Genomic DNA, 13,402 nt, shown 5'->3' with positions numbered 1-13,402 from the left:
ATATTGTTGTTTTAGAAGCAGGACGACGGTCTTCCGTCTTGGCAGAGCCACGTGGCCATCCAGAGCCCGGTCATGTTGCTAGTGTACATTGTTGTGACCACCGCTGCCAGCAGTCATGTACAGTGGCTACATTCCTTCCTAGTCTTTCTGCAGTATCGCAGAAGCAACGTCCACCTTCTCGTAGCCCTATTACACGAATTCGTTCACTCAATGAAGTATTGACAATGGCGTCTTTGTCGCCTTGGAGGCATCAGTGACTAACAGCAACTCACAAAGCCCAACTTCAAAGATAACTAACGCTCATGACAGTTACAGCGTGTATTTGAAACAAACCCTGTTTGCATGATCATAGTGGCGCTACTAGTACCATCCTTATGCGACTGGCGCGAAATATGAATAATCATCATCTTTCAGACGTAGAAACATGCCTACCAACTTGTAATGTTGATGCATTAAGTTGTTCTGAAAGCGGTGCTGATATTAAAGACAATAAAAGCGGGTTAAAAGCTGTGAGCTATCTGGGGAAGTTAACCTTGCATTACTGAGCAAATGTTTCACCAGGTATCCAGTCTAGCTTACAAAATTCCCAACCAGACTAATATTCCCAGAATGAGATTTTCACTCTGCAGCGGAGTGTGCGCTGATATGAAACTTCCTGGCAGATTAAAACTGTGTGCCCGACCGAGACTCGAACTCGGGACCTTTGCCTTTCGCGGGCAAGTGCTCTACCATCTAAGCTACCGAAGCGCCACTCACGCCCGGTAGTCACAGCTTTACTTCTGCCTGCGAAAGGCGAAGGTCCAGAGTTCGAGTCTCGGTCGGGCACACAGTTTTAATCTGCCAGGAAGTTTCAGACTAATATGAATTATAATCTTTTAGTAGTCATCTTACGATAACCGGTGATATATACATGAAAAGACAATTTAAATAAAAAGAAATAAATCAGTTTATATTTGGACATTTAACATTGATCATTGTTCCGTTAAAATTTCAGCATATTAAACTTGATTCATAACTAAACTGGTGCCTTATTTAGGATTGTGAAAATGTGAGTTTGTAATCTTAGGGAACACATCAAATATGGAACCAAGATTGGGAGACTGCATACAACACTGCATTCATAAAATAACACACGAAGAACGTTGAAACATATGCAAGAGGAAATTAACCGCAACCAACCGATTCAATTTTCACCCAAAGGAGTTACGGTCGTAGTGCACTCCTGTCCGTCATGTAATTACCACACACTGGTATACTAAATTCATACTAACTCTCTGTGAAATCTTCCCGAAAAAAATAGCTGAGGGCTACTTTGGTGATTACACCACATGCTTCACGTGGTCAACTTGGTTTACACGGAGAGTGTAACTCCACAATAATTTTGATAAATAAATAAATTACATCAAAACGCAATTTACAAAAGAAAAACTCGAACTGGTTACTATCGTCTTACTGTTAACCTGATGGCTCAAACAGATGTATAAGCACGTGGCACTGGTCTCACAAAGTACACACCACGTGGGTTAAACATAAGGAAAAGTTGCTATATTGAAAAATATTGTCAAGACGAGACGTTATAATCTCACGCACATTCGCATTTAAGATTGATGATCTCAGTTAGAGTTACGGATCCTCAACATGTGGTTACACTTTACTCACAATGTAGTGACAAAGCTACTACTGGAAGATATTCTGAACTTCACACTCGAATTACACTGTGTTGCAATTTAAGATAACATATTTTAGATCTAAACCTGAAATAAAGGTGATTAAATTTTCAGTTAGCTGAACTTAAGAAATCCATTGTCCTACGGACTTAGCAGAGACGCGCTTAGCCAGAGATCTTACCGCTTCCGACACTCGCCGCGGACAGACCGCCTGGGCCCCTACTGAGGGTGGCTCACAAATACAAACGGAAGTGACCAGGAAGGTAGGTTCCTATAGCAACATGACAAGGGACAGACAGGACCATACTAAGAATAGAAACCTGTCTGCTTTTAGAAAGCCTAGCTACCTGTTCCGACGTTGGTCCTACTGATCTCTAGCAGACAGGCTTGTCTGTTACCATCAAGCATGCAACTAGAAACACATTTGCTCATTCATCCTTTCACACTCAAGGAAAGAGGGATGACAGTATTTCATCACATACAGTATATATAAGATAGCGGATGTAGGTTCCGTATGAGACTGTGTGACACGAATTACATATAAACTGTGTTTTAAAGTGTAGTAGTGCGACAGATCGTTCTTGTTTATGTGTAAAAGTAACATGTTCCACTGCTCAGTTTCCTCCCAGATAGTCAGAAACACCACAGTAAATTTAGAAGTGGAATGTATGCCGTAAATGACATTAAGAAATTAACGTGAAAGGAATCCAACAGGGACCTTTCAAACTTTCGTTCACGTCGCACAATTTCTTCTTGCCTGTTGCGACTTTTTTCCGTCAATGTGTTTACTAGCGTTCCTGTAGCGAACAGAGAATCTGAAGTTGTTTGGGAGACTTGCGGTAACGACTGACTGCTGGACCTACTGCTGTTGCAGTGGTGATGTGGCGACGCTGGGTGCTGGTGTTTCCCGCAGCGGCCGTGTCGCTGGCGTGCAGCTGCTGGTGGGTGTGGCGCAGCGCGGCAGAAGGCAGGCACAGAGACCCGGACAGGGGGTGGTCGCCAGCAGCGGCCAGGGGGCGGCCCGCGCTCCCCGCCGTGCCGCAGCCCATGCTGGAGCTGTACCACAGCCACCTCAGGCACCGGCCGCACCCGCCCCCGCCGGCGGAGCTCATCCGCGGACTCAGGCCCACGGTGCAAGGTTCGTCTGCCTGGCGCACACTTGAGAAAAACTCGGATATTTCTAAAAAAAAAACACTACAGTTGGTAGTATTTGGTACTTATGGGCTTTACTCGGTTTTTGGGATTTTTTCGTATTGAACACTATATAATTCAATTCAAATTCATATGATTAATGATTTAGAATTTTGCGCTGAGCATAACTTAATCATAGCTATTACTTGGTTTAAGAATCATGAAAGAAGGTTGTATACATCGAAGGACCCTGGAGATACTAAAAGGTTTCAGATAGATTATATAATGGTAAGACAGAGATTTAGGAACCAGGTTTTAAACTGTAAGACATTTCCAGCTGCAGATGTGGACTCTGACCACAATCTATTGGTTATGAACTGCAGATTGAAACTGAAGAAACTGCAAAAAGGTGGGAATTTAAGGAGATGGGACCTGGATAAACTGAAAGAACCAGAGGTTGTACAGAGTTTCAGGGAGAGCATAAGGAAAGGGGGAAAGAAGTACAGTAGAAGTAGAATGGGTAGCTCTGAGGTATGAAGTAGTGAAGGTAGCAGAGGATCAAGTAGATAAAAAGACAAGGGCTAGTAGAAATCCTTGGGTAACAGAAGAGATACTGAATTTAATTGATGAAAGGAGAAAATATAAAAATGCAGTAAATGAAGCAGGCAAAAAGGAATACAAACGTCTCAAAAATGAGATCGACGGGAAGTGCAAAATGGCTAAGCAGGGATGGCTAGAGGACAAATGTAAGGATGTAGAGACATATTTCACTAGGGGTAAGATAGATACTGCCTACAGGAAAATTAAAGAGACCTTTGCAGAGAAGAGAACCACTTGTATGAATATCAAGAACTCAAATGGAAACCCAGTTCTAAGCAAAGAAGGGAAAGCAGAAAGGTGGAAGGAGTATATAGAAGATCTATACAAGGGCGATGTACTTGAGGACAATATTATGGAAATGGAAGAGGGTGTAGTAGGAGATGAAATGGGAGATGTGATATTGCGTGAAGAGGTTGACAGATCACTCAAAGACCTAAGTCGAAACAGGGCCCCGGGAGTAGACAACGTTCCATTAGAACTACTGACAGCTTTGGGAGAGCCAGTCCTGACAAAACTCTACCATCTGGTGAGCAAGATGTATGAGACAGGCGAAATACCCTCAGACTACAAGAAGGATATAATAATTCAAATCCCAAAGAAAGCAGGTGTTGACAGATGTGAAAATTACCGCACAATCAGTTTAATAAGTCACAGCTGCAAAATACTAACTCCAATTATTTACAGACGAATGGATAAACTGATTGAAGCCGACCTCGGGGAAGATGAGTTTGGATTCCGTAGAAATGTTGGAACACGTGAGGCAATACTGACCCTACGACTTATCTTAGAAGCTAGATTAAGAAAAGGCGAACCTACGTTTCTAGCATTTGTAGACTTAGAGAAAGCTTTTGACAATGTTGATTGGAATACTCTCTTTCAAATTCTGAAGGTCGCAGGGGTAAAATACAGAGAGCGGAAGGCTATTTACAATTTGTACAGAAACCAGATGACAGTTATAAGAATCGAGGGGCATGAAAGGGAAGCAGTGGTTGGGAAGCAAGTGAGACAGGGTTGTAGCCTCTCCCCGATGCTATTCAATCTGTATACTGAGCAAGCAGTAAAGGAAACAAATGAAAAATTCGGAGTAGGTATTAAAATCCATGGAGAAGAAATAACAACTTTGTGGTTCGCCGATGACATTGTAATTCTGTCAGAGACAACAAAGGACTTGGAAGAGCAGTTGAACGGAATGGACAGTGTCTTGAAAGGAGGATATAAGATGAACATCAACAAAAGCCAAACAAGGATAATGTAATGTAGTCGAATTAAGTCGGGTGATGCTGAGGGAATTTGATTAGGAAATGAGACACTTAAAGTAGTAAAGGAGTTCTGCTATTTGGGGGGCAAGATAACTGATGATGGTCGAAGTAGAGAGGATATAAAATGTAGACTGGCAATGGCAAGGAAAGCGTTTCTGAAGAAGAAAAATTTGTTAACATCGAGTAAAGATTTAAATGTCAGGAAGTCGTTTCTGAAAGTATTTGTATGGAGTGCAGCCATGTATGGAAGTGAAACGTGAACGACAAATAGTTTGGACAAGAAGAGAATAGAAGCTTTCGAAATGTGGTGCTACAGAAGAAAGCTGAGGATTAGATGGGTAGATCACATAACTAATGAGGAGGTATTGAATAGAATTGTGGAGAAGAGGAGCTTATGGCACAACTCGACTAGAAGAAGTGATCGGTTCGTAGGACTGTTCTGAGACATCGAAGGATCACTAATTTAGTATTGGAGGGCAGCGTGGAGAGTAAAAATCGTAGAGGGAGACAAAGAGATGAATACACTAAACAGATTCAGAAGGATGTAGGCTGCAGTAGGTACTGGGAGATGAAGAAGCTTGCACAGGATAGAATAGCATGGAGAGCTGCATCAAACCAGTCTCAAGACTGAAGACCACAACAACAACAACAACAACAACATGATTAATTTATTCAAAACACTAACCACTGTGTGTATTGAACTGGGGACCTAGAAACGACGGAGGGGCTTCCATCCGCCGTTGCCCCCAGTGGTCCAAAAACCCCAGTACAGGCACAGCAGTCCACCGACCCCACCGCCGCCCCACACCGAACCCAGGGTTATTGTGCGGTTCGGCCCCCAGTGGACCCTCTCCCCCCGGGATCGTTTCGCTCCAGACGAGTGTAGCCCCAATGTTTGCGTGGTAGTGTAATTATGGTGTACGTGTACGTGGGGACAGTGTTTACACAGCAATCGCTTATATAGTGTAACTGAGGCGGAATAAGGGGAACCAGCCCGCATTCGCCGAGGCAGTTGGAAAACCGCTTTCTACATCCATATCTACATGAATACTCTGCAAATCACATTTAAGTGCCTGGAAGAGGGTTCATCGAACCACTTTCACGATTCTCTATTATTCCAAACTCGTATATCGCATAGAAAGAATGAAAACCTATATCTTTTCGTACGAGCTCTGATTTCTCTTATTTTATCTTTGTGATCGTTCCTCCCTATGTAAGTCGGTGTCAACGAAATATTTTCGCATTCGGAAGAGAAAGTTGGTGATTGGAATTTCGTGAGAAGATTCTGTCGCAACGAAATACGCCTTTCTTTTAATGATGTCCATCCCAAATTCTGTATCATTTCAGTGACACTCTCTCCCATATTTCGCGATAATACAAAACGTGCTGCCTTTCTTTGAACTTTTTCGATGTACTCAGTCAGTCCTGTCTGGTAAGGATCCCACATCGCGCAACAGGATTCTAAAAGAGGACAGACAAGTGTAGTCCTTAGTAGGTCTGTTACATTTTCTAAGTGTCCTGCCAATGAAACACTGTCTTTGGTTAGCCTTCCCCACAACATTTTCTATGTCTTCCTTCCAATTTAAATTTTCACAATTGTAATACCTTGGTATTTAGTTGAATTTACGGCTTTTAGATTAGACCTTCAAAACCATCCACAGTCTGGTCGACACACCGGACCTCGACACAAATCCGGATTCGTGCCGGGGACCGGCACGCCTTCGCACTTGGGAAGCAGCGTGTTAGACTGCGCGGCTAACCAGGCGGGCACATACTAACCCGTACTTACAACTAATTTATTAGGTCTCATTCCTTGTCCTGCATCCGTTACGAGTATCTACTCCTCCTCCTATGGATTTGTTTGATCAAAATTAAGAAATTCTTTAGGATGGGAAAGAACCGAGAAATTAGTGGAAGACAATTTCTGTATGGCAACGGCCTTGCCGCATTGGATACACCGGTTCCCGTTAGATCACCGACATTAAGCGCTGTCGGGTGTGGCCGGCACTCGGATAGGTGACCATCCGGGTCGCCATGCACTGTTAACATTTTTAGGGGTGCACTCAGCATCGTGATGCCAATTGAGGAGCTACTCGACCGAATAGTAGCGGCTTCGGTCAGGAATACCATCATAACGACCGGGAGAGCGGTGTGCTGACCATACGGTCCTCCTATCCGCATCCTCCTCTGAGGACGACACGGCGGTCGAATGGCCCCGATGGCCCACTTGTGGCCTGAAGACGGAGTGCAATTTCTGTATGCTTCCGAAAAGGAGTTAACTTTTTCTGGTTGGTTTGTTGGTTGGTTTGGGGAAGGAGACCAGACAGCGAGGTCATCGGTCTCATCGGATTAGGGAAGGACGGGGAAGGAAGTCGGCCGTGCCCTTTGAAAGGAACCATCCCGGCATTTGCCTGGAGCGATTTAGGGAAATCACGGAAAACCTAAATCAGGATGGCCGGACGCGGGATTGAACTGTCGTCCTCCCGAATGCGAGTCCAGTGTCTATCCACTGCGCCACCTCGCTCGGTTAATTTTTTTTTTTTTTCTGGAAGAGTAAATCTTACTTAATTGTGTATCTTATATTGCGAGATGTAGCGGACCCTGTACAAAGAAGGAAAAATAAATATATATTAATCTTAGTGTACAAACAATTGCAGGTCCTCTCGAACATTATCTGAATACCACTGCCTTTGCTGAGAGACGTGCTTTCTTAACAGATGCCGTACTCCGTCTCAGTGCGAGTACGCAGTGCTGCATAACACACTTTAAACAAAAATTTTACAAGAATAAAGAGTGCTTATAAGCTTTCATAAAGGCGAAGGCTGGACACACAGTCTCTACTACCACAAACTTTAGAACTTACTCTTATAAGTAAATGTCAGAAAGAAAGTATTTAAACATCGCAAGCAGACATTTACAAAAGGGGGAATAATACAGGGAGGGTAGGAAGGACGATTAACGTTCACGTTATAAGCTAACTGGTCTCCGGAGGCCATATGTCTCACAAACTGACATTTTATTATAAGTAAAGATTTACAACAACTAATCATAATATTCTTCAATTGAAATTGGTATTCACATTAATCACGAGCGGGTACCAAAAGCCCGGTAAACATGGCGCTGCCAGCGGTCACCCCTCGGCAAGGTAACACTGGAACAACCTTGAAACAGCAATTACTCTAAAACAGAAATAAGATACCATTTATACTCTTGCACATAAAAAACGTTTCAAGGGATTCTTTAATTCTGTTTAAAATAATTCTGGTGAGAACCTTACTGGGCAATGACAACAATGTAATACCACGCCAGTTGTTACAGTCTGACAAATTTCCCTTTTTTGGGAGCTTTACCACCAAGCCATTTTTCCACTCCTTTGGAGATTTCTCTTCAAGCCAAATATGCTTCAGCAAAGGATGGAGCATTTTAACAGTACTTTCAATATCGGCTTTTAAGAGCTCTGGTGCTATGTTGTCTAGGCCTGGCGCCTTTGTATTTTTTAGTGTTTTCAAGGCAGTCCTAATTTCGTCCATTGTGGGGCACTGCAAATTTATATCTTGATCTTCTTCGACTTCCTCTGGAACATCTCTTACCGTTCCTCTTGGTTGTCTTCACAATTTAACAGTTCCCTGAAGTGCTCCTCCCATCTCTGTAGCTGTGCCTGTTGAGTTGTAAGCATCGCACCATTCTTGTTCTTAACTGGTCCTTCATGTCTGAAGTTCTTCATTGACAACCGTTTGGTAATGTTGTAGAGCTCTTTCATATTTCCTTGTCTTGCTGCCTCTTCTGCTAATTTTGCTTGCTCATCTATCCATTTCCTTTTATCTCGACGTTGCAATGTTTTCACTTTTTTGTTCGCCTCCATGTATTCTTTATGCGCTTCGCTCTTCTGCGCTCTTGTCTTACAAAAATTTAACTGAAGTTTTAGTTCTTTCCTGTGGCTGATTTCATTCCACGTATCATCGGAGATCCATTCCTTCCTGTGCCTTAAATCCTAAGATTTTTTCTCCCACATCTAAATAACTGTTCTTGATTTTTTGCCAGCATGTTTCAATTCCCTCTTCCATAAAGTTTTCCTCAGAGAGGACCTGGAATCTGTTTTGTAGTTCAAGGGCAAATGTTTCTTATATCTGTTGGTCTTCTAATCTTGCCACCTCTATTTTCTTGCACCTATGATTGAGCTTGGTTCTATTTGCCACTATCTTCAGTCTGAATTCCGCCAAAACTAGGTGGTGGTCACTTCCAACGTCTGCCCCTCTTCTATTTCTGACATCTAACAGAGATTGTCGGAACCAGAGGCTTATTACTATGTGGTCTATTTGATTTTCGGCAACGTGGTCTGGAGAAACACACGTTATCTTATGGCACTTACGATGTGGAAACAATGTGCCTCCAATGACTAGGTCATGTTCAGCGCATGTATCTATCAACAGTTCACCATTTACATTCCTGATCACCATGCCATGCACGCCCATGATATGTTCAAGCCCTTCATTTTCTGAACCAACTTTTGCGTTCAAGTCACCCATTAAAATTTTTATGTCCCTAGAATTTGTTTGTCTAAGGACTCCGTTAAGCTCTGTATAAAATGCATCTTTTAATTCTCCTTTAGCTATTTCAGTAGGTGCATAGCATTGAATTACAGTGACATGTCGTACATTTGTTTTAAAGCGTGCGGTTATTATCCGTTCTGAGACTGGTTTCCACTCCAGTAAGCTCTTCTCGCTGCTTTTAGATAGTAAGAGCCCTACACCATTCCTATGCATCGCGTCCTCACCTGTCTGACCCGCATACAGCAACACTTCACCATCTTGTGTTAGGAATTCCCCAGATTCTGGCCACCTTACTTCACTTAGTCCCAGTATATCTAGTCGATAGTTCTCCATCTCTTTTTCAACCTGTCTTAACCTCCCTGCCTCTCTCAACGTCCTTACATTCCAAAAACCGATACGGGTTTTCCTTTTCAGGCCAAAGGTCATATCCTTAAGATCCATCCGGCTGTTTCTCCTTTTAGTTTTTGTGATATGTGTTTTTTGGTAGTGCGGGTTATCAGCCCACAGCCATCGAGTGTCCTGGTGGGGCTGCCACCTCGTGGCCTGGACACCTGCCGAGGTTTTATTTCACGGCCTTACCCCTTAGATAGCTTGTCTTCACCACGACTACAGAACGCTATCCGTCCCTTCGCAGTAAGGCCTATGTGCATCAACGTTGTCCTGGTTTCTAAGGATCTTCCGCTGTCCACATTAGGGGACTGTGTCTGCTGCCACACAATCACAAAGAGGAAAAGGAAAGGAACGGAAGGGAATGTATAGGATGGGACAGAACAGAATAGTATAGGACAGTGTGAGACACACTTTGTCTGAATCCTCTATGGAGACCTGTCCGGCTTGGGAGGCCCTGCCGGTAGTTACACCACCGCCGGCATAGCCCTCCACTTCACTGGATCACACAAACCCCCTCGCCCACACGGACAGTGTTTCGCTAAGGCGGTGTCTCCTTTGAAAAGCGACTGCGTAAAGAACAGGCCGGTTTTAGGGCACAACGCAGCTGTGTTGATCTTATTAACACTCTTAGGATCATCTTAGAGCAAAGCAAAGAATTCCAAGCAACCATGTACCTGGCATTCATTGATTTTCAAAAGGCCTTCGATTTCGTGAAACATAAAGTGCTCTGGCAGATGTTGCGGAAGTATGGCATACCACAGAAGATCTTAAACATCATAAAAGATATATACGATGGCTATGAATGCTGCTTACTCCACAAGGTAAATATGACAGAGCCCATAAAAGTAACAACTGGAGTCCGGCAGGGTTGCATTTTGTCACCAACACTTTTTCTACTCATTCCAGACTCTGTTATGAGAAGAGTCACAGCAGGCAGGAGACGAGGAATCCAGTGGGGGATCCACGAACGTCTGGAGGATTTGGATTTTGCAGAAGACATAGTTTTATTAGCTCCAAGGCTGACTGATATGCAAGCTAAATTAAACTTGCTGAAAGAAGAAGCAGAGACTGCTGGCCTCAAGATAAATACAGGCAAAACAAAGGAAATGAGAGTAAATTCAGGGAACATGGAGGTGCCCCTGTTAATAGGTGAGCAGCGAGTGGAGACTGTCAACTCATTCCTGTATCTGGGTAGTATAGTGGCGGAAGATGGTAGAGCTGGAGATGACGTCAAAAACCGCATTAAAAAGGCAAATGCTGCCTTCATACAATTGTATCCAATATGGAAAAATAGAAATATCACATACAAAACAAAAATCCGTATTTTTAATACAAATGTGAAGGCTGTCCTTCTGTACGCCAGTGAAAGCTGAAAAATGGATAAAAAGATAACAACCCAGTTACAAAGCTTCATAAATAGATGTCTTTGACGCATCATGAATATCTGGTGGCCAGAAAAAATGTGTAATGAGGAGCTCTGGCGAATAACAAACCAGATACCTATAGAACAGATACGAGAGAGAAAGTGGGGCTGGTTGGGGCACACCTTGAGAAAACCAGATGGAGCGATCGAGAAAAAAGCATTGGAATGGAATCCCCAGGGAACAAGGAAAAGAGGAAGACCAAGGGGCACATGGAAGAGGACAGTGGAAGGGGAAGCAAAAAGAGTTGGTAAGACCTGGGCAGAATTGAGGCAAATGGCAAAAGACAGAGACGGATGGCGAGTTCTCCTGGATGCCCTATGCCCCCATAAGGGCCCAAGGAATTAAGTCAAGTAAGTCACATAAAAAAGTTTACGGAACATCAGTTACTTATATGAAGTTAACGCTCGAGCGAACTTTATGGCTTTTATTTTGTTTAACCAGCTGATTCAAAAATTAAAAAAAAAACGGAAATTACCTTGACCATTGTTTATTTTAGTTAACTACTGTATTAGAATAATAAAAGTCAAAAAGCGACGGCTGCTCTATTACTTATGAACACAAAGTAAAATTTCGCTTAAAACCTTAAGTGCTGAATAACAGATTTGTAATTTCATAGCTGAACATTACGGTGCTTTAGCTTTAAGGCAATTTACAAGGATGAAGACAACGCCTGCTTAAAAAATGCACTCAAACTGCAAAACTTATTTCTCGCTATTTAACCAACCAGCGCTACAGACGTCATTGAAAGTGACTAGTAAACAGGCATCACTCACTCCTTACCGCGAGATTACAAGAATGGATTCTCACCACAAAATCCAATTATGTGAGAACTCCTTGGTTTCGGTTCCCACAAAACTTTCTATCCATTGCTGAGCCACGTAGAAATTTTAAACAGAGGATCAGCACTTTTTTCCGCGCCGCAGCCAACTTGTGGTTCCGACAGCACAGAACAACACTTTACCAAGCCGCATCCCTCCGGCTAGACTCTAGTGATTACTTAGAAGCTTCTCCCAAGCACTGATGCACACTTCGAGCCAAGGCACAACTCTGCTTTACTGCTATGGAGCACACTGCAACAAGTCCATATGATTTCACCGGCATACTTCTTACGTCGTGGGGTATATCCGTATCACTACAAAGTGAGCTAACAATCAACGAGCCGACTGCCGACGCATTTCCCACAACCTACCACATGCGACCCGGAATCCAACGGCCGCGAGACGGTCTCTTCTACCGCTCATCAAGGCTACGCGTAGCCTCTCGCGCCACCTAGCGGAGAGGCAGAACACGCGCGCCAGCGATAACCTCTCTGAAAGCGACAGAGATCGTCTCATCCCTTACTAATGTCCAGTAATAGATGTCCAGACGCTTTCGATTAGATAGCGTTCGTATTGAAGCATGCAACGTCCTGTGCTAGAGACCTACCCAGTCTGGGAATATTGTAGGGTCTGGGTACAAAATTTTATTTAGAATTTTTGTCTTGTTTTTCAATCATGCGTTCAGCACAGTCTCTTTCCGGCCTATCTGCCAGGTAAAACTGAGGCATCAAGACAGGCTGTTAAGTCTGGTAATCATCTGACAAAACCAGCCACACACGCCACCATTGTGAGCCAATAGAGAGCATTCGAGAAGCAGATTAGTTACATCTGTCTTTGCTCTCGCTCTTCATGATCGGCCACCAGCTGATCCAGACTTGAACTGTCGTCTCTCTCTCTCTCTCTCTCTCTCTCTCTCTCTCTCTCTTCCTATTACTCTGCCCACTATGATCACCTAGATTGACAGGTGGCCTCACAGTCCGTCACAGGGGAGCCCTTAATCCTTATGCACTGAGAGTTCGCTGGTATAACAATACAGTTTGTTCCCATTTCACTTCACACTCCCTCCAGATGCCCACCTCCTTTTCCATGCTGACCAGATACCACTTCTGCACTTGTACAGTCCAATAACAGGTGAAAAAGCTTCTGATAATATTTATTTTCATTCTGTTCCTGGCCGTTAGGTAGGTCTGCAATTGCGAATCTCGTAATCCATGACAACACTTAGCTTTTCCAGGATGCCATTCTTCTAATTTACTTCTTGAAATGTATGTTCGTGGAACATACTGACGGCCATGACGTTTCTCTCCTTACGCCGTTAGTACTCGCCCTTCTTCATTTTGTCATCCTTTCTGTTTCGCTGCACTGTACAGACACCATCTTACTTGTTAGTATCACAACAAAATCTGGGCTACTGTACCAATTGAGCAAATACTGTAATCCTTTCCAAGCAAATCATGTGCAGACTCCAATATAATTCAGAAAGTTACTTTCTCTTCACTGTTTTGACTGTCATATATATTGCGACTCACCAGTTTCCAAAGGAAAACGTAATAAATGGCCGAG

The 13,402-nt window shown here is 43.4% G+C and overlaps 1 protein-coding gene across 1 annotated transcript in view; it reads left to right on the top strand.

Annotated features, from left to right (window-relative positions):
• Positions 1-2,546: 2,546 nt before the first annotated feature.
• Positions 2,547-13,402, top strand: part of LOC126455912 (growth/differentiation factor 6-A-like) — an 88,261-nt gene continuing 77,405 nt past the window's right edge. The window contains exon 1 of the mRNA XM_050091670.1: positions 2,547-2,805. Coding sequence (XP_049947627.1) covers positions 2,547-2,805 — 259 coding nt within the window. The remainder of the gene's footprint in view (positions 2,806-13,402) is intronic.

Source organism: Schistocerca serialis, chromosome 2 (assembly GCF_023864345.2).
Source record: "Schistocerca serialis cubense isolate TAMUIC-IGC-003099 chromosome 2, iqSchSeri2.2, whole genome shotgun sequence".
In the NCBI taxonomy this organism is placed as follows: Eukaryota; Metazoa; Arthropoda; class Insecta; order Orthoptera; family Acrididae; genus Schistocerca; species Schistocerca serialis.
Note: the sequence above shows the minus strand (reverse complement) of the source record. Positions and strands in the feature narration are given on the sequence as shown.